This window comes from Paramormyrops kingsleyae, chromosome 21 (genome assembly GCF_048594095.1).
Source record: "Paramormyrops kingsleyae isolate MSU_618 chromosome 21, PKINGS_0.4, whole genome shotgun sequence".
Lineage (NCBI taxonomy): Eukaryota > Metazoa > Chordata > Actinopteri > Osteoglossiformes > Mormyridae > Paramormyrops > Paramormyrops kingsleyae.
The window spans coordinates 15,308,665-15,335,593 of NC_132817.1; the positions used below are offsets into that span (position 1 = coordinate 15,308,665).

At 43.7% G+C, this 26,929-nt stretch overlaps 4 protein-coding genes across 6 annotated transcripts; 2 read left to right on the forward strand and 2 right to left on the reverse strand.

The window, feature by feature from the left end:
• The first annotated feature begins 1,780 nt into the window (after window positions 1-1,780).
• On the forward strand, window positions 1,781-15,301 carry crlf1a (cytokine receptor-like factor 1a). Of its 2 annotated transcripts, none has more exons than XM_023797999.2 (8): window positions 1,781-2,352; window positions 6,092-6,370; window positions 7,943-8,072; window positions 8,289-8,458; window positions 11,905-12,062; window positions 12,666-12,834; window positions 13,271-13,456; window positions 14,125-15,301. In XM_023797999.2, exons 1-8 carry the CDS (start codon window positions 2,295-2,297, stop codon window positions 14,139-14,141), a joined length of 1,167 nt encoding a protein of 388 aa, XP_023653767.2. In that variant the 5' UTR covers window positions 1,781-2,294; the 3' UTR covers window positions 14,142-15,301. The 2 variants fall into 2 exon arrangements, with proteins under 2 accessions (XP_023653767.2, XP_023653766.2); XM_023797998.2 differs by having other exon boundaries at window positions 13,271-13,452.
• A 2,175-nt stretch (window positions 15,302-17,476) lies between these two features.
• Window positions 17,477-21,158, forward strand: odf3l2a (outer dense fiber of sperm tails 3-like 2a). The gene is made up of 5 exons (XM_023798040.2): window positions 17,477-17,957; window positions 18,044-18,161; window positions 18,770-18,880; window positions 19,548-19,661; window positions 20,339-21,158. Exons 2-5 carry the CDS (start codon window positions 18,113-18,115, stop codon window positions 20,824-20,826), a joined length of 762 nt encoding a protein of 253 aa, XP_023653808.2. The 5' UTR covers window positions 17,477-17,957; window positions 18,044-18,112; the 3' UTR covers window positions 20,827-21,158.
• A 22-nt stretch (window positions 21,159-21,180) lies between these two features.
• Window positions 21,181-23,076, reverse strand: cks2 (CDC28 protein kinase regulatory subunit 2). The gene is made up of 3 exons (XM_023798081.2): window positions 22,868-23,076; window positions 22,101-22,228; window positions 21,181-21,916 (listed from the first exon to the last, which is right to left on the reverse strand). The coding sequence occupies exons 1-3, from the start codon at window positions 22,924-22,926 to the stop codon at window positions 21,873-21,875; spliced, it is 231 nt and encodes a 76-aa protein (XP_023653849.1). The 5' UTR covers window positions 22,927-23,076; the 3' UTR covers window positions 21,181-21,872.
• Window positions 23,077-23,238: 162 nt separating this feature from the next.
• Window positions 23,239-26,914, reverse strand: ebi3 (Epstein-Barr virus induced 3). 2 transcript variants are annotated; one of them, XM_072704102.1, is made up of 7 exons: window positions 26,810-26,914; window positions 26,287-26,404; window positions 25,984-26,199; window positions 25,705-25,822; window positions 25,386-25,558; window positions 25,031-25,188; window positions 23,239-24,657 (listed from the first exon to the last, which is right to left on the reverse strand). In XM_072704102.1, the coding sequence occupies exons 1-7, from the start codon at window positions 26,912-26,914 to the stop codon at window positions 24,514-24,516; spliced, it is 1,032 nt and encodes a 343-aa protein (XP_072560203.1). In that variant the 3' UTR covers window positions 23,239-24,513. The 2 variants fall into 2 exon arrangements, with proteins under 2 accessions (XP_072560203.1, XP_023653798.2); XM_023798030.2 differs by having other exon boundaries at window positions 23,240-24,657; window positions 26,287-26,458; window positions 26,810-26,858.
• Window positions 26,915-26,929: the final 15 nt, after the last annotated feature.

A 26,929-nucleotide genomic window follows, 5' to 3' on the forward strand; every position in this document is an offset into this window, starting at 1 on the left:
CTCTATCCGCTAATTGAAATGTGCACCCCGGCATGTCTTTGTCACTGACTTGACAGATTAATAATCAGTAGCTCATAATAAATTGTATTAATTTTGAGAAAACATATTGTGATGATTATGTTGACAGAAGTATATTACATCAAGAAAATTTCTATAATAGTAATATTTGTTTATTACAAAAGTTGAAAACACACAATAAATTCATTTTTTAAAGTATTTTAGTGACGCATATAAGCTACATATGCGGTTCGACTTTGAATCTTCTTGATGGGATATTTCATTTGTAAATTAATCTTTGTATTTTTTGCCGGTCTTCATTTATGTCACTGTACAAGAAAAGACACGTGCTACTGTAAAACGAATCACAAAAGTGATTTTTGGAACGCCTGAGGGGCAGAAAACCTAGTCAAGGTCTAACTGCTAAACTTTTCGGTGAGTGGTCATTTTTACGACAAAAATCAGTAAGTTGGATAACTGAACAAGGCACGAGTTTCAACAGCGCCGCGGAGCTGTAACAGGCGTCGTGGTTCAGGGCAATTTGAAAACGGATTGAGAACCTATACATTTTAAAATACATAGCCTACATGACACCACTGTTGCGCCAGGTAATTAGAATAATGCTGTTATGGCGGATATTCCATTTGTAAATTCATCCCAACTAGGGGATTTTAAATAAACAAGACATACATGAGATAGCAGAACATCTGTCAGATTCAAATGTTAGAAATTAGAATGAGTGCAGATACAAACAAATGCAAATACAAAACGAATGATACGGAATATCCGAAATTAAAAGTGCTTTAGGAGAAAGTTTTTAAGTCGACTTAAAAGTTTTATAAGTATTACGCACTATAAGAAGAAGAAGGTGGCTGATGCGCGCACGAGGCCTATCGTTCCGCTTTACCTGGGGAAGTGATGTCAAAAGTGTGCAATGTGGTGAATCATCAGGTAACACCACAGATCCATCGAGAACTTGTTTCCAGTCTGTGCCGCGAGTCAAAACGTCAGCTTTTGATATTCAAGCTGAGCGTCGGCGCGTCTGATGTCTGCAACTACATTTTTATTCCATTAATGTTGATATTAACATTTGTAAGTCAACTTTTCTCATTATTATTCTGCATGAAATACACTAATCGAAAATTTCCCTATCTATTTTTACTAATATGATAAATACTAATAATGCTTCTTAAGTTAATACTGTTTGTTATATCATTGAAACTGTTATTTCCAAAGTTTTCCCGCGATAAGCTGAAAAGAAAGAAAAAGAAAAAAAATATATATGTATTGTATATATATATATATATATATATATATATATATATATATATATATATATATATATATATATATGTGTGTGTGTGTGTGTGTTCTATATTTTTCCTACATTGACACAATATGCTAAGATCATAACTTGTTCCCAAGAGGATTAGGCTGACTGGGGATTTGTCCATTCGCTCAGTTTTAATATGTGTGATATGTGTAGAAGACAGTATTTTACCGGCTCTAGAGGATCTATTACAAGTTCAAATGAAGCATATACCTGTATATGAAACCGAATGATTCTGTTTAACTTGAGAGGCAGACGTTTCACCCACCACATTGTCAAAATAAATACATCATAGTCTTCACTTGGATCTCCTCAAGTGTTCTCGTTGCCCAAGGCAAAGATTTTTTTTCAATTAATAATAAAAACAAGGAAAGCAGAATTACGCAATATTTTTTCTTTCTCCGAAAGAAGCTTGTCTGTCACCCTTCCCCAAGCCGCACAGGTTCCGCCAAATCTCCCGTGACTCATGAGCCCACTAGACTTGCAGCGAAAATGTTGGAGGATCGTGGAAAATGCCGCAGTCTTTGACGACGAAGCTTATACCGGCCGGAGAAGGACAGAAGAATGAGGGGGAAATAGAAAGGAGAAAAAGAAAAGAAAGAGGCAAAAAAAAAAAGTCTAGCGACTGAGTGGGAAGACAAGGGAGGGGCTTGGAAAGTATCAACTTGTGTGTTTTAGCTAGCTGCTGAGGCGTGCTTTCACTGCACACCAAACCAACTGAATGGGACGGTTGTGAGATATATCAAGCCTATAATTAAGCCAAACAGGACAAATCTTCGGTAGGGGGCACACGTTTCTCTATAAATACCTTTACTCTTTGAAAGTGCCGGACAAACAGCAGTAGAAAAGGCTTCGGCACCTTTCGAGCGCTTCTTCTTTCCGTGCAAAACGCCCCTTACATACATCTGCGAAGGAGCACGAACGGAGGAGAGAGGAAAACTGAAAGAGCACAGAAGTTCCTTTAAATATGATTGCGGTGCTGCTCCTTGTTCTGTACGTTCCTCGCGTGCTGTCTTCTGCGACACGTAAGTAGAAAAATAAAGGTCTTGCTTTGCCGAGTCCTCCTGTAAGCAACCTTGCGCTGTAATTGTGGCAATTTTTAATCAGACTTATTATTTCGAGTTACGTGGACGATCGTCCGCGGAGTCGCTCTTACACAAAGACGGAAGCCAACATTTCGTTGAAGCAGTCTGTGATGAAATGAAATTGCGAATTTAATACTAGCATATTAATAAAAATGCTTAAATTTCTCGTATAATGAAAGATTCATAGTAAAAGTAATAATGCTGGAGGTGAACGCATAAAACAAGGAATTAATAATATGTTAAATCCTCATATATATTTCTAAATGTGTTTTACAAAGTTAATAATAAACAGGGAGTTATACTTTGCGTACCTGAGAATCGGCGTGTTTTTGGGCTCTTGGTTGTGAGAAATGATATGTTTAGCACACAAGGTTAAAGCTGTTTGACCTGTAACAAAACATCCTTTAGCTGATTGGCATTATTTGGTTTTTTAATACTGTAAAACGGGCCCTTTAGCATAAACATAAGCTCAAACACACATGACTTTCTGAGACACGGTGATTTAGCTGTTTACAAGTAACGTAACCTTAACATAATTAGCTGAGTCTACATAAATCACAGGTGTTATTTGGAGTATATTTAAGAATTGGCTTTGGAAGGAGAGAGATTTGTTGTCATTAAAACAAATAGATTAAAATTATTAAAACGTGTCAACGTTTTCAATTAACGCAACAAGAAAATTCACATCTTTTCCATTCCTGCATACTTCACTTACATTCGCTTACACGCCATTTTAGTATAGCTTTGGCTTCGTTTAAAGGCTTAATTTTGTACATAATGTTTTAACATATGCCATAGAAACTTTTAAATATTTTTCAAAAGATCTTCAGGTTATAACCTTTATAAGAAAAGGACAAGGCCTAAATAATGATTACTTTAGCCTAGTTGAAACAAGATGAGAAAAAGTTTTTATGAGACCAGCTGTTCCATACGTGACTGTCAATATAATTAATGCTTTTTACCCACATCATATACATAGCATACTTTCAATATCAAAATATTAAAAGTTCACTGTGACAGCGATCGATAGTATTCCGCCCACCTACTATTTATAAAGGTACTCCATAAAACATAATAGTATGGCCTAAACATGAAATTAAACAAATACTATACTTATTAAGTAATCTAATGGAACAGTCCTGAAATTAATAAAATGCACATTATTGAGTGGATACCCATAATAGCTAAAAGAATAGGCCTATATATGCAATTTTATAGCATACAAATACCCACAATTAACGACAATATAAGATTCCCAACATATTTTTTGGCTCCGATTGTTCGAAAGAGTGTTACAGAGAATTGTGTAGCAGTGCGTTGGGCATTGAAACCCCATATTGGAAACGTTGACTCTTTAATATTTCAGACATCACTAGACCAGCGCTGATGTTTATGATACTCAGTTTACAAAGGAATTCCTGGTTGGTGTCACTGATTATCTACTACTAACGTATGATTTGAAAGAGTGCGGCAATAGTTACTTTTGAAATCACTGTAGTTCTACTTTTTCTCAGCGTGGATCTCGGTATTTGGTCCATTCATGGGTGTCCTCACTAAAGCGGCCTGCGCATATTTTATGTCTTAAGTGCATTTGCCGTTCTTCATTGGACACCTATACTTATTCAGGTACTAGGTCAGCATTCCTGCTGCCTGAAGCTGGTGGTGTAGTGACTGGATCTTTTTATCCGACAGACGGATGGAAATCGAGGCTGGCTTGATCGCCAGGTGGGAGGAGAGCATCGGATAAATAGCCTACATGTAAACAAACACAAAGATTAGAGGCCTTTCTTACTTCCTGGCAGGCCGATAATGCAAATATAGATAATGAAAACAAGCCTACATTTTCTGTCGTTACAGCAGCATCGGCATCCCGCAATTACTGTAGAACACGTCATGTTTTCTGTTTTATTTGAGCGAAACCTTTATCACAGTGGTCGCCAACGCATTGCTCGTGAGCTACCAGCACCCAACGGGGAGCCGATGATCATCAGCTCGCAGAACACTTTTTAGAAAAAGGATCGAATATGCTAATTTAGTTTTTTCTTTTCTAATTTTGCTCATGCACGTGAACGCCGGGGTGCAAATCTCATCGGCTGTCACGCGCCCAAACCAAACAAAGACGGTATGGAGATGTGCTGCGGACTCGACATGAAAGGAGGAATATTAATCTAAGAATTAATCGACGACTTCTACTGTCGCCATCACCCCCCCCCGCCGGGTCAATAACTTTTAATGTCGCTTCGTAGCTCTCCTGATTATTTCCTTTGAAGAAGCAGCTCTCACTATAAATAAGGCTGGAGAGTCTGCTTTATGACCTTGGCCGTGGGATGATCTCTCTTCATTGAACGCCATTGTGTTTTATTACCCACTTCCTATTCAGACACCAGCCACATAACAGACATAAAGTAACAAATAAAGCTAATTGCCGCTTTCATGAGCGTATTTAGATTACAGCGCTGGTGTTTACGTTCCTGCGTCGTCGTCATCAGTAACCCGTGATGGTTCTTCTGGCTGTGACATTCAATTGCTCAACCTTTTCTCGTTTTGGTTGGCTGTACATAACAGGGTCTAGCAAAGACCGGGGCTTGTGCCTTCTGCGCTTTGGCAGCGTTCGTGATATTTTATAGTAGTGTACTTGTATCCCTGTCCTAATACAGATGTTATACATTATGCCAAGATGTTACTCATTATGACCAAAAACACACACTACAGACAGTAATAAATCTGAATACATCAGAAAGAGCGCTTTGTGATATGCTGAAACGTTTGACCTTATGCACCAAATAATTGAAGCGCCAGGCAAATAGGATACTATACACTCATATTTTATCGTATACAGGCCAAAAAAATTGAACGGCCTTCACTATGGAGGTCCAGTAAAGGACCGCTTCAATGAACTTCTGATAACCTGTGCCGCATAAGCGTGAATGCACCAGGATTAAATCACCTTTGGTGGTAGCTAGACCGCATACAGAAGGACAGCTGGTTTAGTTAAAGACTTGACGAATTCATTAGATGGATTTGGTGGGCCGGGGTGGGCCTGAGAGACTCTGTCAGGCAGACGGTGGCCTCTTGCAGGGACATGTGCTTGTATGACGGTGGCTGTTGTAGTCTCACAGCTGGAGCTCTGCTCCCCCCCCACCCCCATGTGTCCCGGCAAGGCCCCGCCCACCGCGTCCTGCTCCCCACATGTTGCGTTGTTTTTTCCCCCCTCCAAGAGTTTTTCATGAGCGCTGTTTGCTGTGGTGAAAACGGTGAAACTCTTTTCAGAGCCTTTCCCGTAAATCTCCGGCAGAGTCGCCGCATATGTGAGCCGCGATCCAATTACCTGCTTTGGTGCTGAAAGCCTGGGACCCACAATGCATCAGTTAGCGTTTTTGCTTTTAGGAGATGCTCTTTCTCATGTGAATGGCTAAAATTTGTACAAACTATTATTTATGACGAATCGAAATTCTTTATTTATTTATATACCCCAGCTAAGGAACTTACCATGATGGACAACAGCTGGGACTTGAACCAACACATTTCCTGTCTTGCTTCTTCATTTATAAACCCCGCCCCTCCCTTGTCAGGCGTACAAGACCTGGGAACCTGAATCGGTGACCCCTGTCTTACAGCTCACACGTGCCGGTCCTTAACCTTTGACCTGCGTTTATCAGTGCTGCCCATGCTTTCCCAGAGGCGGCGGCCATCTTCCCCCAGGACCCCGCTCTGCGCATCGGTTCCACGTTGACAGCCACCTGCTCGGTGAGCTCTGAGCTGGGCCTGCATGCCAGCCAGCTCTTCTGGACCCTGAACGGGCAGCGGCTGCCCAGCGGCGCCTACAGCGTGGCGGGGCCCACGGCGCTCACGGTCACCCTACCCCACCTCAGCGGCTCCCGACAGCCCTCCGGCGACAACCTGGTGTGCCACGGCGGTGGGGGGCACGTTCTGGCTGGTTCCTGCCTCTATGTGGGCAGTAAGTCTTGCCTGGCGGAGAGAAAGGGGGGCAGTGGGGTGTTGCACCAGGCCATCCTACATTGTACAGATCTGTCCAGTAGGGAAGGGGTTCCTAACCTTTTGGTGTCTGTGGACCAGCTTACAGCACGCAAAAATGTCAAATAATGTCTCAGACCGGCAAACCGTCTGAAGGGGTAGTGGTGGAACGATCGGCGATTTAATAAGTGTAACCGTTTGCATGTTTTTCAAATGCGAACAGAACACACCAATGTGAAGGGTTGTAAAAAACTGAAAATATATTGTTGATTTTTGGGAATTGGACCGGTACCAGTCCACAGACCCAGGGTCCGGAACTCCTACTGTAGTGGTTCTGAAACTCAGCATCAGGAATCTGTGACACTTTTTAAGTTTACACCTGACATACCAGGGAATCAGTCCTCAGCGTGACTGTTAGATAGGATTAGTAGATAGGAGCCCTGTGACTGGGGGGGGGGGTGGCTTGAATTAGCAGGGAGGGGGCGTCGTACGTGTAAAAGAGAGGTGCACAAAGGAGCACCGGGCAGAGATGCACAGGGAAGAGTGCGTATGACGACAGGCAAACTTACAGGGTGACGCAGACGCGCGCAGGCAGACGCGCAGACGCACGCAGGCAGACGCGCAGGCAGCCCGAGGCACAGGGAGGGGACAAGGTCTGTACAAAGCGCAACAAAAAAAAAAGGAATCTCAGGGTGGTTTCACCCGATGGCAGGGGGGCAGAGGCAGGAAGGGGGCAGGAAGGGGGCAGGAAGGGGGGAGGAAGGGGGCAGGCGCGGCGGCCCCAGCGTTCGGCACGGCTGAGTGCCTCCTGGAATCCCTCCAGAAATTAAGTGGGCATGACAGCAAGGGAAAAAATGAAGTTTGAAGCACTTGGAAGTCAAGACATTATTTTCAGTCTAAATTCGGTGTCGCCTCACCAGCACTCGACTTGTATGGTCAGGCAGCGTCTCTTGAAGATTAACCCTTTGAACCAGGGACTGTTTACATGGGTTGTTCCAGCTGTCCTCCGCTTTAATCTGGACAGTTTATCATTCAGTTAATTTGCCTAATACCCTGAAACACATATGGCTATTTCTGTTTGAATGTAATACTGTAAGTTCAAAGAACAAAGGGTAACACTTTACTTAGAGCAGTCATATATAATGCATTATAGATACCTTCATAATGCATTATAGATACCTTCATAATGCACTGAAATTACGAATGTTCTTTATAGTTCTTTATAGTGTAATACACTATCGGTACCCTCATAATGCATTATAATGATTAGTATAAGCTGTTATAATGCATTATGAAGGAATCAATAGTGCATTATTCATGGCGTCTTCATAGAGCATTCATAATGCATAATAAATATGGTTGTAATGTGTTATGCCTTTTTATAATTAGTTATAGCCATGCTTATAATACTTTATGAATGCACTTTAATGCATTATGACGGTATCTATAATGCATTATGATGACTGCTTTAGTGTCACCGAACAATGTTTAGGAAAACAACACAAAAGCAGGACATAATGTAACCCCCCCCCCCCCCCCCCCTTTGTGTCCCCAGTGCCCCCCGAGAAACCAGTGAACCTAACCTGCTGGTCCCGAAACACAAAGGACCTCACCTGTAAGTGGGCCCCCGGTGGACAGGGGGAGGCCTTTATAAGGACCGAATACAGACTGAAGTACCGGCTCAGGTAGGGTTCTCAGCTTCTGCTGATGAGTGCTGCTCTGTGGTTCTGGAAAGGCTTGCATTTCAGTCTGATGTAAAAGGCAAAATTTCCATTCACGCATCATCAGGTTTTGAAGTTATCCCTGATGCGGCTTAACCTCCGCTTCCGGAATAGGGAATGATGGTAACCATGGAAACCGCAGTGTTGGGTCCATCATGGGATTCTGTGGGTGATGCACAGGTGGTACGGCCGGGAGAAAGAGTGCGAACACTACAGTATGGGACAGCTGTACAGCTGCTACATCCCCCGAGACTTGGCGCTCTTCACCCCCTACGAAATCTGGGTGGAGGCTTCCAACCAGCTGGGAACGGCCACCTCTGACATCATCACCCTGGACATCCTCGACGTGGGTGAGTTGGAGAATTTTGTTTGGAGCACAGCCGCGTGATTCTGGGTGCTGGGAACAGGGGGTGGATAAAAAATTGTAGTGCCCCCTCCAGAAGGACCAAACAGTGCTTAGGACAAATTCCTCTTGTAATGGTTGGCAGGACCATCCTTCCGATTGGATGAACTCATCCACACCCCCAACGCCCGATAATCCAAACACCACAGAAATCCTTCAAGCGTGACTAGTTAAAGATTACAGCTCAGGCTATCAGAGAGGCTGGGGAAGTATGGGATTGGCCTACAATATCCCATTCTCTACTGGTCTCGCATCTAAACACATATTAATAGCTATGAAATATCCAAATGAAGCGATTTTATCCATTCTGCCAGGGGAGTTAACAGCACCACTGGGGCCAAATGGATGGGTGGGGGGGCATCATGAAGTTTGAGTCCCGTCACTTTTGGTTGTAGCCTGAAGTGTCAGAGAAGAAGGAATGACTGAAAGAGAGGAGGTAAAGGCCGAAACGTGCCTCACGCTGAGGATGCCGGGGGCGTTACGCAACCCTTCCGCTTCATTCTTTCGCCTTCCCTGGCTACGGAAATGTTAATTTCCAGAATTCATTCATGATTAGCTCAGGGCGAAATGGCCAAAACCGGCGTGCATTCCGGGAATGGAAACAGGACATTAAGGCATATATTCCAGCAAGTCGAACCGGCCCGTGTTGAAATGTTTATTTGAGGATCCCTTGACCGGTTGCATTAAAGTACTTAGCCCATTTGCAAATGGTGAGAATGTTTTTTTTTTTTCAAATCTACAATTGCCCGGCTATAAACAGTGAGCGGACTGGTAGTTTTAACAGACGCTAAGATGAGTTGCCCTGCATTCCCAGTGGATGGATTGGTAAACATCGAGGAGGGAGCGTGGGGGTGGAGATGGGAGCGTGGCGGGTGAGAGTGGAGATGAACCACATGAGGATCAACACTAGTCACCGATTCAGACTCAACATTCAGCCTTGTGTTTAATTCGGGGATAATAGCTGTGTGTCCGTAGCGTAGCAGCCATTAAAGGGGAGTGGTGGTATTGGCTTTGACGAACAGGTCGAGCCAGGAGGAGATTGCGTTTACGTATATACACCCCCCGCTGAGGGGGGGAGCTATCCAGGCAAGTTAGAAATCCAACAAAAATGCCGTCTCTTGGGTGATGCATCCTTCAACGAAAGAAAAACAGAAAGTACTCGTGTTTAGCGATACCCACGCAAATCTGTCTGATGTTATTGTGCTGGGAGTTTGACTATCTCCCCCAGTTTCTTGTTGTGGCGTAACGTGGGTTTTGTTTAAAACAGCGAACCGGCAATGGTGCAGACGCTGAGAGTCAAAGTAACCACTTTTGAGCATCTGTGTTTGGAATCTCACGCGAGAAACAAATGAGGTTTCCATCGGATCAAAGATGTCAGACACCGTACGTCACTGGCCTGTAGGTCACAATGCATTTTAATCAGTCTTGATTTGCACACTGTACTAGGGATAGTGATTTCACTGTTCCAAAGGTTGTTTCAAAGGCAGTTTGGTGGCCCGGTGGGTAGTGCTGTTCCTACACAGAACCAGGGTTTGGGCTATGTGGAGATTGCATGTTCTCCTAGTGACACCCAGATTTCTTCTGAATATTGCCCATTCTATAGCCCAACGACATGCAGTTAGGTTAATTATTGTGTATATATTTCCCATAGCATGTGAATGCGTGTGTGCCTTTATGTGACCTGCACTTGAGCCCAGACTCTGCTGTCTTGGACAAACTCCAGCCACGAGACCCCAACCAGGATTCAAGATTTTTTATTTGCCTTTTGTACATCATTACATAGGAATTCTTACTTACGCCATCCAATCGGGAACAAGTAAGTGTGTCTGAATTAGACAGCAAAAAAACAGAAGAAAGGCACTCACAAAAGTAGACGTGTAATTGCAGAGGTACGTATTTCATAGGGGGTAGACGCTGGTCTGAAACCAGCCGTTGGCAGTCCTACCTTCAGCTGAACCTCAGTTTGGAGAGTAGTCTGTGTCCGGGGTGAGTCGGGGTCACGCAGGACTGCGTGAGTCTTGATTAGATGATGGATAGATTGATGGATGGATGGACTTACAGAGGGTTTTTTCAAGGGCAGCATAGTCGCACAGTGGGTTGAATCCCGCCTCTATGACTTTGTCTGTGCGTGTTTTTCCTGTGTTTGTGTTGGTTGCCTCTGGTTACCCCGGTTTCTTCCCACAGTCCAAAGGCATGAGTTCGGGTCAACTGGAATGTCTAGATTGTCAGTACGGTGTATGCGTGTACTTTGAGACAACCTGGCATCCCAGCCAGGGTTTTTTCTTGCCTTGAGGCCTGTGCTTCCTGGGATTGGCTACAAGCTGACTCAGACTAAGTTACATATTTGACACATTTCCCCAAAGTGATTTCCAGTAAAGGTAGGGTTACCATATTTGGTGAGGTGAAAAAGAGGATGTGTTCGGGGAACCGAATATTAATGAGTTTTCACTTTCACCAACCAATCAGATACAGCATCTCTCATGAATATTAATGTTTTTTCTCTAACCACCCTGTAAAATGAAAATTTGCATTCTGTACCCGTACACTTGACTCTCGTTTTACAATCTACGCACAATTGACGCAATGCACGTGTTTGCAAGTCTTTTTCAACAAAAGTCACAAAACGCTAAGCTAAAGCTTGGTAAACTTCAAGCAAACGACACAATTCACTGCTCACATGAAAGCAAAAATAAAGTGTCAAAATGCCAACGGTTTCTGGAATTTGACGTCACTCGTGAGCAACGTGACACGTAGGGGTGTTGATAACGTTTAGATTTTCAAGTAAACGCGCGCATGAGCTTTGCAAACGCTGCGAGATCATCCTGAGTGGCTGCTGTATGTCGGAAATTGGTGCCTTTTCCTTCCTTCCTCGGTGCTCCACTGTAACTTGCAGCACCGGGTCATACGGGTTTGCAGCGCTAAAGCCGGACAAAGCGCCGATTTATGAAAAACCACCTGGATGGGGACCCAAAACGCCAGTCCAGGGAGACCCGGACGTATGGGAACCTTAAATAGAGAGAAGGGTTCTAATGTACGTGTGCTCCCAGGGATTCAAACCCACAACCACTGCATTGCAAGACACTAAACCCCAAATTGCTCCCGGTGTGCAGGTTGGCGCCTTGCATGGTAGCCCCCACCACCGGTGTATGAATGAGAGCGTGATTGAGTGAATGTGAGGCATGAGTTGTAAAGCACTTTGAGTGCTTGTCGGAGTAGAAAAGCGCTATATAAATGCAGACCATTTACCATTTACTTCACCGTGCTATACTGTGGCCTCTGCTGTCACCTAGAGATGATATCTGAGGGTCACAGTGTCACACCGGTCACACTCAGCCGTGCTGCTGCTCCATGCCCATGTCGAAAGGTGCATGTCTGTGTTTTTGTCCACCGCAGTGACCACAGACCCCCCCGTAGATGTCCAGGTCAGTCGGGTGGGGGAGCTGGACGACCAGCTGAGCGTACGATGGAGTAACCCCCCTGCCCTGAAGGACTTCCTCTTCCAGGCCAAGTACCAGATCCGCTACCGGCTGGAGGACAGTGCAGACTGGAAGGTAGGCCTGGCCTGCAAACCAGCACTCTACATATATTTTATGCATTTCTCAGTCACTAAACTTTTTGTGTGGAAAAGTTTGCAACAGTTTTGTACACAATATAGAGAAAAGTATTGGGACCCCTGGCCATTACACCTACAGGAACTTTTATGACGTCTCATTCTAAATCCATAGGCATCAAAGTGGAGTTGCCCCCCCCTTTGCAGCTATAACTGCTGCCATTCTTCTAGGAAGGCTTTCCATAAGATTTTGGAGTGTATCTGACACACAGACTCACATTGGCGGTGCCCATCCAACACGGGGCACAGAAACACAGACACACAGACTCACATTGGCGGTGCCCATCCAACACGGGGCACAGACACACAGACTCACATTGGTGGTGCCCATCCAACACGGGGCACAGACACACAGACACACAGACTCACATATGCCATTTATTCTGCCAGTTTAGATACAGGGGTCAGCTGCGTGCTTTCGGACTGGGGGAGGAAACTGACGTAAACACACACAAGCAGCGATGGTATTCATCCCGTGCTCCCAATTGTGTCACTTGCTAAATTCATAGCATCCACATACAGTGACTGTGCTGATTGCTCACAGGTTGTGGACGATGTCGGCAATCAGACGTCCTGCCGGCTGGCCGGCCTTAGGCCAGGCACGGTCTACTTCGTCCAGGTGCGCTGCAACCCAGTGGGCATCTACGGCTCCAGGAGACCGGGCATCTGGAGTGACTGGAGCAGCCCCACGGCCGCCTCGACGCCCCTTAGTGGTGAGAAAGGGTAGAGCACGTCACAGACTAGTTAAGGGAGCAGTCTGGAGACCTGAAAGGTCCCTGAAGTGATCCAGGCTGGGATCAGAACAGGACCTGTCAGTGCAGTGCAGAATTATTTATAAAGAATTAGAAACACTTTATTTAATTATTTGTTTGTTTATATATTTATTCATTTATAAATTCATTTTTTTCTTGTTTGTTCATTTATTTAGGTATGTTGAACTTTCAATCAGGCTGAATAACATAATACAAAATGAAAATACAGAAAGCAGCATAACTATACTTTATCCTTACATCCACCTGTATAAATAAGTACATTTGTAAGTCTCTGAATTAAAAAAAATATGTTCTTTTAATATTATGTGGTGTGTTGCACCTTAAGAGCCCTGTATAGCGCAGAGAGTGAATCTAACAGCCAGCGGTCCCTGCCTAGAGCGGCTGCTGAGTGGGTCATGTGACCCGAAGGCGGGCGAGCAGAACGCCACGCTGCGCCGGGAGCTGAAGCAGTTCTTCGGCTGGGTGCGGAAGCACACGTACGGCTGCAGCGGCGTGACCATCAAGCTGTATGATCAGTGGCGTGTCTGGCTGCAGAAATCGCATAAGACGCGCAACCAGGTAGGTAAGCAGCAATTTCTTTACTCTAACCTTCACCTGCACGTTTGCTCAAGCCAATGCCATGTTTTATAATACAGCTCTGGGAAAAAATAAGAGACCAATCTATATTGCTTTTAAATCTGCATTTTTAAATCCTGGTTTAATCCTGGTTCTGCTGGCAGAGGCTGCACTGTGAATCAGGCTGTTCATAGGTTCAAAGTTTCTAAGACAGCAGTGCGCAAGGAGGAGGTGAAGCAGGAGACACTGGGAACGACCAGAAACCAGGCAGGCAGAGCGCAGAAGTGACTTTCTAATACCAGAAGATGTCAATCCAGCAGTGCTTTATAAATTGGAGGATGACCTCAAGTGACCTTCAAATGGAATGGGAAAGATTAAGTGCAGGTGTGAAGTGCACTGCTAGGACAGTGTGTATCAGGCTCCTAGAAGTAGGACTGAAGACCCATAAAGCAAAAGGAAGAAGCCCTTCATCAGCGAGATACAGGGAAGAGCCAGGCTGGAGTTTACAAAAAATGTGTATTTTACACAGACGCATAAATTTAAGAAATGAGTGAAACTACAAATTTTGCTGTTTCCTCTTCATTTTTTCCAGAGCTGTATATATAAAAATGTACATAAAGCGTTGCTAGTGCGTCTTCCAGTTTCACAAACTAAACTTGTCTCTTTTTGTTGTAGATTCTACAAGGCGATAAGTTATAGCACACCGAAGAAAAACATAACATTAGAAAAAGAAAAAAATAAACTTAGAGGCTTGTTTGCTGAGAGGCAGTGATCACATTGCGCTGGAGGCTACGGGTCCCATTCACAGCAATCCGACTGCAAAGGGACACTGCAAGGGACACTGCAAGGGACACTGCAAGGGACACTGTGAAAACCAAATGACGGCAGAACCCCGCTGCCCAGAAACTCAACTGCCAGCTCAACACAGGACCCAGGGTGCCCTGGACGGTGGGAAAAACACCCACAGTGGGACAGTTATTGCTGCTGAGGGACCATCAGCGTAGAATGAAGCTAATAAGTGACTCATATTTAAACCGGAAAAGGTTCTCCAACACTGACAGTCTGTCAGGGGCTTCAGTGTAAATGTAGTATTACTGGTTATTTATCATTTGAATCACAAGTCGAGTGCAGTGGCCGCATGGCACTGCGGTGGTCAGATTGTGCCAGTGCAGTGTGGCCCGCGGTTGGGTGGAGGATGGCGAGGGCCGGGGTACTGGAAGACGTAACGCGATAGCCAGTGATGAAGCAGAGCAGCAGGTGTGTAATCGCTAACAAGCACAGGCGAGTCTGCAGTGAGCCCCGTTGGATTTACCTCGCAGAATCTCCACGGCCGTTCGTGAGTCATGAAGTCTGCTGAGAAAAGGTGAGAGGGGAGCGGTCGATCAAGGGCACTGCTTTGAGGGCCCCAGACACGCCAAGAGAGGAGGCGCAAGGAGCACATGCCGCGGTATTACAGTGCCTCCATATTTAACTGATTTCCTTCAAACGGAGAAGACTGCCATACCTCACGAGACTTGGGCTATATCGCAAACTGCATTCAAACTAATGCGATTTCTGCATGGAGAATTCCTGCAAACACATCAGTTACTGCCTTATGATCCACAGTAGTTTTCTTAAAGCTACAATTTTTATACCAGTTTATTTTAAAGGGGGCCGACCGAGAGGAACAACAATGCCAGAACTCACCGAAAGGCTCAGTCAACCCACGCATCACTAAATACATTGTCAAGGCCCGATTAGAGAGACTGGCAATAGCTGAACTGTCCATCCCCGTCTCCGGAGGCTGTGATTGGGCGATGATGCAGAAACCGTGATGTCACGCAAGGAGCGGAAGCCTGTTTGACTATTCAGCCGAATTAAAAAAAAAAAAAAAAAAAAAAAAAAAATCTATTCAGCCGAATTTCAGATTGCTGTGCTGTATCGTACCTTGTGTGAATGATTGTTTATATTATGTATTGCCTTTATTTTTTTACCAAATTGTATCAGCATATTTAAAAGTTTAATTATATGTCCTTTCCTAAGTTATGCATTGGTTACAGTATTGCGAGTGATCGTTTTAATTGTTCAATAATAATAGTTTATTACAAAAGCGGCTGTTCCATTGCTTCATTCCAAAGGACAACTCTAAATTCTATTTGATAGCATTTATAATTTTGAAATAGTAATTATCCAACCAATTTATGTCAAGGGAATAATAAAAAAATAAGTTTCTTGGCAAGGCAGTTTACAAATGAGTGACCTTTTGCTGCGGCATAAAACTGCAGCAGTCAGGCAGGCAGGACTATGGAACTGCAGTCAGATAAAAAATCAATAGCTCTGACAACATAAGCCGAAAAAATCTCTGTAGAGGAGCACTTCGCTGGCTGGCGCCGGGGCCGCCCCCTAGGGATACCCATCAAATCGGTATTTTACGCGGGGAGCTTCAGTCTCAGTCTCCTGCGCCTTTACTACACCGAGAGATGAAATGCGCATCACTGCAGATTCTCAGAATTATTTAACCCGAACGGCACTAAAAGACCCCACGAATCAGGAGTTAAAACTCATGGTTCCTTATGAGTTACAATCAGTTAATCAAGCCTTTTCCTCGTACACCGCTCGCCCCTGGCAAGTTAGATCCTTACACAGGATCTGTCGAACATAATTAAAGCCAAGGCGCCAAGTCATGTTCCAGAAACGAGGCGGTTATTTGAAACCGCATCTATACCTTCGGCTTGAAATGGGTTTTTAATTTGTGACTCCTGCTAGATCTCAACGCTTTGAAAGCTCTAATTATTGGGGAATCGGTTCCAATATGCTACCACGGTCAAATTAGTCAAAACATTATTACAGTTAACATGGGTTATATAGAAACCGAGCATCTGTTTTCAATTTCCTAGTAGAAGCCTGACCCCTGGTGGATGGTAAGAATATCAACAAAACAATATAAAAATTGTTCTTATATTAATATATACTACTAAAGATTTAATATAGATATTTATATAGACCTTTTATAAGTATTTTTAGTCGGAAGCCTTACCGTGGCCTCATAATTTTATGAGGCCACGGGAACCATTTGATGCATTTTAATTATCGGTTATCGTTCCATTTTGAAGCAGCAACAGCGTTAATCTAAAAAGTGGAATAAACTCCATTATAGAACTCAGGGCACTTCGGGTTATTGCAGTATAAGCTTATTTTGCGGTGCAGAGTTTCTAAATAGCCAAAAAACCCGGAGATCTTCGTATGACAAACGGCTTACTCTTGGTCAGGACCGTGCTCCATTGACACGGGCAGATCAGTAAATAACACTGGTGTCAATTATGGTGTGTAGGTTAGCAAGGTGGGTGCTTGCGTGGCAGTGAGCTGCATTGCTCCTGTTGCACTGTTGCAGCGAGTGGCCCTTAGGTATGATTTCTGAGCCCCGTCGACTCCGTCCTGTATAGAGGAAAGCCGAAACTCTGGTACCGTGACTGGCTGCACGCCATAGGTCAGATCCCGTGTGTTTGCCCTCGTTAATAATAAACCGGATCCAGTTACCGGACCGTCCTCTGAGTCCGAGGCCAGTTAATGATTAATGTAAGATCGCTGGTCACAGCTGTGGTTGACGATTTTCATGAGAATGACACACGGCGATATTCATTGTCAGCCTAACTGAAGTAATACAAATTGATCCTCACGTCTATGCAGATTCATTAATGTCACACATTTCAGTTTATATAAATCCAGCGTGATAAATGCATCCATTATTTTACGTTAACTTAAGACAATGCAATTACTCACCTGTCAGCAGGTGAAGAGATTCTTGACTATCAGATGGGAGAAATAGTGCAGAAAGTGCAGGTCTTGCAAGAACCTCGTGCTGAAACGTCCCCTTCTGTCACCATGGCAACCGTCTGCTTACTTCAGGTGTGACTGTAAGGATTGCCTGATTCAGATAACGTTACATGAGACCTAACCTATGTGATGTCACCACTACTAAGTGTATCAACTGCTTATTTAACGCTCTGGACTCCAGCAGACAGAGCAGTTTAAATGGGAGGTGGACAGTACTGCATCTGCAGGCTTCATTTGTTAATTTACTTACTGGTTGCCTTTGATAATATTTCTCCCCAAAGAGAAATTCTTTCAAATGCGGCATCATTCCAAAACAGCTCTGTACTAGCTAGCTAGCTAGCCGCCCTTACCTTAGAACAACAGCAGGATTTTCCATGCCCATCAAGACATTGAAGAAGTGACACAGAGAAGAAAAACCATATCGGCTGATTGATCCGGACGTTTGTAATTTTGTATGCTTCTGGAGGCTCCTGATTCTATCTCCCTCACCTCAGATATCCAGCAACCTGTCAGCTACAAAAATTACTGACTTTCGGAAACTGGCCTGAATTTTTTCTGAATCCTGCGATGTAGCTACACACTTCTGCCTTTGGAAAGGAGATATTTGACATGTTATTGAAAAGAAGCCCTTGGTTACTGGACACTGTCAGCAACATATTAACCTGATTGACTTATCATTTGATACAAGGAAAGAGGTAAGTGGTAAATACTGTCAAAGGTTATACATGGACTGCAAAATCTGTCAGTACAGTTCCCCGAACATCTCTAGTTCTGCTCTCAGAGAGGAGAATAATCGAGCTGGTTTTACACGTCTCCAGCTGTTAAACCTTCTCTCCAGCGACCATTCAGAATGTCAGAAACACAGAAAAGACGTCCTATTATTGCTGGCCGAGAAAAAGGTAAGCTTCCAGAATTCTGTGTTGTGCAGTTCACAGTTTCACTGGGATAACAGACACATGTCAACAAAAAAATGTGTTACAGCTCTTGTTTAACATCAGACATAATTCTAGGTGAGAATATTCACCTGATAATTCTGTGAAATTACTGCATAAAATGTCTTCTCAAGATTTGCTGTACAGATCACGAAAAAAGTTAGTGACATGAGACACAGCATTTTGTTTTTAGCATTTAAGGATTTTCTTTCAAAATTCAAGAGTGTTTATTTGTGACATAAATGTCTCGCAGTGAAATGTATTACCTAAGAGTGATAGACTTTCTAGAAGTTTCTAGGTTTACATTAACAGTAAGGAAATTTATCATGCTTGAGTCCAGTTTTTGTAAGCAGAAAAGCCTTTTGAGGTAAAGATACACAGGCCACACTTTGAGGGACCATGGAGTCCTGTAGAGTATCAAGGTCCCTTTTGACACCCCCTATAAAGGCCTCTAGTTGAGACAACTTGACATCTGATCTTTACTTTAAGGAAGGTGTTTGTTTCTGCAAGGTGACGAGTGGGGGGAGGGTGTTTATTTGGGGCAGATTAGTTGTGTTTTTTTCGTGTGTCACCAGGACCCGGACCAGCTCGATACGCCCTCCCAACGACTGTCGGCCTCATCGGTCATGACTTCACTAAACCATCAAGTCCTGCCTATTCCTTCCACAGCAGAATGAGCAACAGCAGTGAGTATCGCCATTTTTAGAGCACCGTATCACTATCCCCTCAGCAGCTGACCTTGGATCAGTTTTATAAATAGGCTTAAATGGTAAAAGTTACGTCAGGGGCGAGGTGAACTCAGCTTAAATGAGTAGCTAATGAAAGAAAATAACCAATCTCGCGTTAGCAGAATAGATCAGTTTAAAGAAAACTTCAATCTCACCATTGTATTATTGCCCCTCTTTCTGTTCACGGGACAGTTTGGGATGTTATTTTGTAATGCGTTGTTTCGTAAGGTATGTTCTCGTAGAATAACATCGTACCATCGCCAAAAAGCTGCAGAATTAACAGCAGGCAAAAGTAGTGATCATCATGTCATGGCGCACTCCAGCCACAAGAGGGAGCAAGTGCACCACAAAGGGGACAAGGTCAATGGCTGCCATGTGTTTCAGACAATAGCTTGTTCTGGAAATTGATCCTGTCATCGTGTTTCATGCTGCTTTATACGTTTTTTTTTTACATTTATGTAAAATTAAACAGAAATAAGCATTGCAACCACACAGGATAAAGTCATAATGTAGTATATCATAACAGATTAAAAAGATCCCAGAATGAAAACAAATTATTTCCAGCGCTCTGCACCTTTCTCGCTCTCCATCTAACCCATCCGCCGTTTGTGGCTCTGCCGTGTAGTGTATTTCATTGACTCCAGTCCCGGCCCCCAGTATCAAGTTGATGCAAAAACAACGCGCTTTGGGAGGGAGAGCGCCCCTGCATTCACCATCCTGGGTAGGCGGAGGGCGTCCGGTGAGTTTATCGTCAGGCTTCTCGCATCCCTACTGTAATTCACCACAGAGAGCAATGATGTACATTGTTTTAGGGGTAAGGAATTACCGTAAAACGTGTTTCAGGCGCAGATTAAAAAAGTGAAATTGATGTAAATCACTTGGGGGGAAAAGTACATTCCAAAAGTATCACAGAAATCTGTAACATCGGGAAAAAATGCTGTTTAATGTAATACCTTGTATTACAGGTAACATTATATGTATATTTTGGCATTGTACCTTGCTGTCTTGAACAGTTCAGTAGAGAATTTGTTAGTATTGGGCATGGTTTTGAAAATGGATTAACTGCATTGAAGTGTCACCTTCCCTGATGGCTGATTATACTGCTGAGGACCAATGAACAATGAACCAGCTGCTTGCGGCAGGGAAGGCTTGATCTGTTCCTGTCAGCTGCTTTAACTGAAAATTCCTACCACCACCTGGAGTTCTACACTACCAGTCAAACGTTTTCGCACACACTGAGATTTTCTACATTGTAGTACATGTTACTCACTTAACATTTACTACAAATACATTCAATATTCTTTACGACAACTGGGATCTCGAGGCGTTTTGTCGTGTGGTGGGTGCAGCAATGCGTTCTACCACTGCATGCTCTCCAACCTGACCTGAATATTCATATCACATCTTTCTGTTTAGCTGGGACTCTCCAGACGCCAGGGCCAGGTACCTACAGTCCTGAAAGAGCGCCCCCTGTCAACAATCACCGAAGGCCTCCATCTTACACCATGGGGTCACGCACACGTTACCGCTCCATAGACAGTGTACCGGCGCCCAACCAGTACACACTTCCGGCGCTCATGGGCTCCCAGGTGCTTGAGAAGCCAAGCAGTGCCAGGTACAGCGTCGCCGGCCGCTGCAGGTCTGGGGGAGCATCTGAAGACTTTGCTAGGACTCCGGGACCTGGCAGGTACAATAGCACAGACCCCAGTGTGTACCTGCCAAGGCAGCCTGCTTACTCCATGCTAGGCCGTCACAGCAGCCCTGGCAACACTGCCCAGAGACCTGGGCCTGGAACGTACAGCCCAGAAAGGGTTCTGGCACACAAGCCCCGCCCCCCTTCCTATTCTCTAGGTATGAGGCACTCAGAGTTTGTCACTCCCCTGGTTGTGGGTATGCTGGACTGAACACCTATATCCCAGCTACAGCTTACATACAAATGGACAAATCTGGATGAAATGCAATTGCTAAACTGTACTCTTGTGCAGTTTTTCATTTTCCTGTTCTTTCACTTGTTGAAGTAACTCATTTCTGCCCGAAATGTGTTTAAAATAATTTAAGGAACTACATCATAAGTGGGAATATTAGCACCTTATTAATTTTTTTTTAACTTGCTGCCCTTATTTTCTACAACACAGGCAAGTTCCCCAATAGGGCTACATGTATTATAAAATGCAAAGTATGGCACAAATATGACAGATTTCTTTTTAAAATGAAGTGTTGCATTGTGTATCACTCCAAAGAATAATTAGACAATGAAACATTTTTCAATTTCTTATATAATACAAAAATTGGAAAAAAATACAGACAAAATATACTCACATAGAAAAAAGAAAACTAAACTGATTCAAGGAAAACAGAATCAAGTATTTAGACTAAAACAGAATTTATCATCAACAAACTCTTATAGTTGCCATATATCTGAACTTAAATAGTACATTAAAAGATTTATGTACTGTCTAAACACAATGTTTAACAACATTCAAAATTAAATAGAGTGTAAAGAAAACAAGACTGTCAAGGGGCTTTAGAAAACAAGACTTCTCTCCATCCTTTTTTAGTAACATCGCCTAACCCATAATGTCTCCCATAAATATTACACTGAATACCATTCGGAACCACGTCTTTAAGTTAATGTATTTTATAAAAGAAAAAAAAAGGTTACCTAACCATTCTGTGGCTAACCTCCATCCACATTTTGGGCACATCTGTTGTAAATCGAGCCTGCCAGACTAACAGAATCCTTTCCAGAAGCTGGGAATGTATTGGCCTACAAAAACACAGCCTGGGGAATCTTATGTGGTCCTTTTCACTCAACATGAAACCAAAAAAGGCCCACTGCACAAAATATAAATATAATATGAACAGAAACAACTCAGCAGTAACTTTAAATTGCAATCTGTTACATATATGCAGTTGCATCTAGGTTGGTGTCTCCGGAAGTCCCCTTTTTTCAGTCTTTTGGAAGAGGCCTTCGGAAAAGCAGTATGTGTGGTTCTGAAAAACATACATTTTTACTTTTTGAAATCAAAACATTTAGTTTAACCAAGAGAAAACAGACTAGGTAAAAGTAAATACCACTCAGTTAAGAGGTGTCTTACATGCAGGCCATGTTAATGTGTAATTAATGTGTAATTAATGCGTAGTTAATGCGCTGGTTACTTTTTAGCTTGCTCCTCACCTGGCTTATGGACCATGTAATGAATCCAGCCTTGGCTCTGCTGCACTCCAAGGCCTCGCCACTCCTCCTCGGACATCAGGTGGGATGTGGGCACCAGCTTGGACAGCTGCTTGGGGAGCATCACGTGCCTGTTATGTTGACAAGCAATGGGGATTCGCGTTAGACGCGCGCGTAATGCTCCTGAGCAATACTGCCAGCTGCCTTTCGCAGCAGACCATTCTACAAAATATAGAACTTTTTAAAAAGTCTGACCACGAGAGTGACGTTGAATAAAGACAGGGATTGACATAACTGGTATTCAAGTACGCTATCACGGTCATTTGTCACAACAATGCATGTGTACATTAAATAAATACGCAAATACACATAAAATGATTCGTTGTTTGCGCTGTTCGTACCAATTACGTCAATCCCTGTACAGTATATAGACCAATACGTCTGTTAACGTCAAACTGCTACGTAAATAAGTCTAACAAGAATGCATCTCTCTAGTACGGGTAAGAATTCCGCGTTAGGGGAAGCGTTACAACTTTTCAAGCCATCTTGAGCAGCGCTGTTTCATCGGACCGGATTCCAACATTTCCCCATTATGTTTTTCTCCCGCTAATCACACGACGATCGTTTAAGGCGGCTACACAACCGGTTACAACAAACTGTACGTGTTTAATTAACGACCTAAGTCAAAGCACAACGAAACTCACGTGGGGGAAAAACGGCAGCAATGACTTTCATCAGTCGCGGTAGTTAACGTTAGCTCGTTAGCTTACCTGTACTCAAACTCTTCGTCTGTGTATTTATCAGAGTAGTAAATCTGCTTTTTCGACATCTTCGTCTTATTTCACGTTAGTCGAAGTTATAAAGAGAAATACACTGTTTATTCCCGACTTAGAGAGACTCTCGCCGTTAAGTTTTACCGTCTCGCGACTACTGACGATCACCACAGTCAAAGATTTTAAACTCAAACGAACCGCGCGTCCTCTGATTGGCGGAGACGCGCGGGGAAAAACAGCAAACGGCTTCCCGTAGACACGCCCCTCGGTGCGTGACGTAACTGGACATTCTTTTAACGCTTTGTAATTGCCTGATATAGACATAATTTGTAATGTCATATGTAAAAGGAACGTTTCCTATAATGTTGCTTGTCGGACATTCATGTAAAACATTTCGGCCCACTTCAGCGGGGTCTCTTAATTTGAAATGGAAAGTCCAGCGTATGGACTTTGGTGGTAAATGTGTGGAAGAGTGGACCTCTGAGTTTCTAGAAAATCTAAACCTTCTTGTTATTTTTTATAGTACGTATGGAGAAAACATATTTGCAGTTTATCTTGATACTGGCGTTAGACTGTGGCAGTCTTCAGATTGAATTGTAACGAGCTGAAAATAAATGAAACCACAAAAACCACAACCGGCATCATTAATGTTATTTTAAACATGTAAGAATTATAATACACTGATACAACCACTTTGTGCTATTAGACATTCTTTTGCGCAGTTGCTCATGTTATAACACAGACCTCTGTGAACCCCGGTGTCACAATAAACTGACACATGCCGCAGTCTGCTGCTAAGGACGATCAGGGTTGGCACTTAGAAATGGAATCTCATTATTTGCGCATATCTCTCATATGGAGGTCTAAATGAACTGCGGTGCAAAGTGAGATATCCCAAAATATACCCCAGCAGCCAGATAAAATTTAGACCTAAAATGTATCCATTACCATATTATGTAATGCTTTTTATTGCGTGTTTATGTTTTGTATCACAATTGGAATAAAATGTATAATTTTCTCAACTAATATTGCCTTAAAATTCTGTGTTTTATGTTTATGAATTATTTTTCTAACCGTATGTTTTTGTGAGCATGTTTCAATTTGATATCCTATGTTACGTATTGACAATATTAGAAAGTTACCAAATAAGTTCCCTAATTAAGAAATTATGTACCAGTGTTAAAATGACTAGTATACATACCAAAACACCTTTTTGATTCATTGTTATTTGTATTTCCTGGTTCTGGCATGAGGTAAGCGGTGGTGCATATGTTTTTCCATCTGGTTACTTCGAGTCCTACAGAATGAGATCATTTAAGAGTAGAGCCCAGAATGCATTGTGGAAGATTCACTGTAATAATTTATTCAGCTGGTTTGATGTATATTTCAGAACCTACATTACACTGTGTCTCAAAGGTGCCATAGGTTGGTGTCACGCGGGTCTGCTCATTTTTGTAATTTCATGATGAATTGTATCTGAGGTCTTTAAAGGGTGTACTTGAAGGATAAGGAGTATGTCAAGACATAGGTAAAAAGTTTGTGGATGTTTAGGCAACTGAGGGAGGTAATCACGCAGTTTTGGGTGCCACAGTACTTGCGGGAAGCAGCTCTGAGGACGTGAGACTTGCATGGAAGGGGGGCTGTCAAGCTACTGTGGCTGTTATAGGCGTGGTCCAGTCGCTGCTCTGGCCCACGTCCAGCAGTTCCTGGGCAGAGATCTGGATGTAGTACGTGCTCCCCGGTAAAAGCCCCTTCAGAGTCATCTTTAAAGACTCGTATGGACCGAGCTGCGGGAAGAGGTATTGGGTGTGACACTGACAAATTCATGAGACAACCTGCAGGGTTCATACAAAAAGTGTTCTTACATTTGTTGCCAAACAAGTTGCTAGGGTAACCAAGTGTTGACTAACGCAACAGTCGCACACTTCCTGGAGAACTGATAATTGTTCATGTTCTTAAATTCTAAGCAGCCAAGAACATAAGCTGAGAGAGTGGGCTAAATGATCTCAGATTTGTAACTTTTTTTGAACGTTTTATCCCAGTGGCTACGGACCGTGGTCCCAGAAGACTGGCACATGGGCTAATTTTAGTCCTAGCTGACCTGTAAACTACTGAGACCAGTCAGCCTTCACAAGAAGGGTGAAGAGGTGGGGGACTTACAATGCGTGCAGAGGCCTTGCTGTTCCTATAGAACCTCACTTTGTATTTGAGTGGAAAGTATGGGAGGTTAGTCCAGGTAGGGGGTGGAGCCCACTCTACGATCAGCTGCTTAGTGAAGCCTGGTACAACCCTCACGTTAACTGGGGGGTCTGGTTTTACTGTGGAGAAGAGGACAAAGATGAGGCTTGTGTGTCACCAGAAATGGTCAATGGCATATAACTTCCCACACAGAGCTATTGATGTAGTATGACTTCAGACTTCATATTTAGCTTCTCCACAGTGGCTGGGGCCCCCCCCAAGGCGGTGAGGAATCGGGGTCTGGCTGGAGCAGGGCTTGGACGGGGATGTGTATTACCGATATCCTCCAGGGTGAAGAGCAGAAGGCGGGTAGACGAGCCCAGCGGGTTTATAGCTGTGACATTGAATATGTAGTGGTCAATACTGAAGAGCTTCATCCCCTGCATCACACAGCGGCGATTAGCGTCTGGGACACTATGACATGGCAGCACTTCTCTGGAGTGTTGCAAGCTGGGAGGTGAGGGAGGAAGTGACATCAGCACCCACTATCCAAGGAAGCAGTGTGTTGACTGTCAACATTTTACATTTCCATTCAGATTGGCACAAAATATAGCGCGTCGAGCTAAGCTAATAACAGATCACAGACATCTTCCTACCTGTAGGTGGCGATGTAGCTTGTTGGCAGCGTTGGCTCCGGTTGTTCATCCCAGGAACATATGACACTATGAGGATAATTAGGAGACCAACAGCGAACTTCTGGAGTTGAGGGTGGGTCTGCATGGAACACATAGTCAATTACCAGAACAGAGAGGAAAAAAAACACATGCATGCAACTGACTAATTCAGGAAATCACCATGGTGATTTAAAGCACACGTTGTTCTTCTGGAGTCACATGTAGTTATAAGTAGACAACAGTTGTGGAGAAGAAACTCACAGCCTGGTTGCAAGTGCAGCCTCTGTAGCATGGTGCCGTTGGCAGCGTGGCAGGTATAAATGCCTCCGCTCTCTAGACTGACGTTTTGTAGAGTCAGGAATCCTCCTGGGGTCAGGACTGTCCCGTTACGCATCCACTCCACCCCGACCTCCCCCGGGCCCTCATCCATGCCCCCGCAGGCGGTGGAGAACGTAGAGCCTACACCGACGTAGAGCTCTATCACAGAGTTAAAGATGGTGTTAAAACACGTGGCGTGTATTTCTCTGACAAGGGCGATGAAACCGAAGAGAGAGGGGGTGTCACCTGTCACAGGAAGGTCATCCGTCAGGGGGTGGGGGGCATCAGCACAGGCTGATGCATGGAGGAGCAGTATAACGATCCAGCCTCTCATCACCCTGCCAGGACGGCACATCATACGGCGCTGACCGTCCGTGGCACGATGCCAGCACAGAAGAGGGACAAGAAGTTCACACGACTGCATGAAAATCATTAACAAGAAGATAAACTTGAAACAAATTTCCAGCTTCACTAGCAAATGAAAGTATACAGGGTCCGTGTTATGAGAATATGGTTAGTGTTGCTCACAAACCACTAACCACAAAATATAAAGACATGTTACAGGTATGTACACACAATGTTTTTCAGTGCTAATTCTATGTCTCCCATTGTAGCCCATTAAAGATAAAAAAACACAAGTACACACACAACCCATATTTGTGTATTCTGGCTCGCATACAGAATGCATGTAATAATATTTATACTGAATACATGTTAAATTGCACCAACATTGACAATAAGAGAATGAGATAGAGGCAGGCAGCCTTACCGAAGCGTTCAGATTGTCTGTCTCTGTCATTGTCTGATTTCCAGCAGTAACTCTGATACTGGGGGAGGTATGGGGGGGTTTTTGTGGGGGGAACCAGCATTGCATAACTGTGTTTTTTTG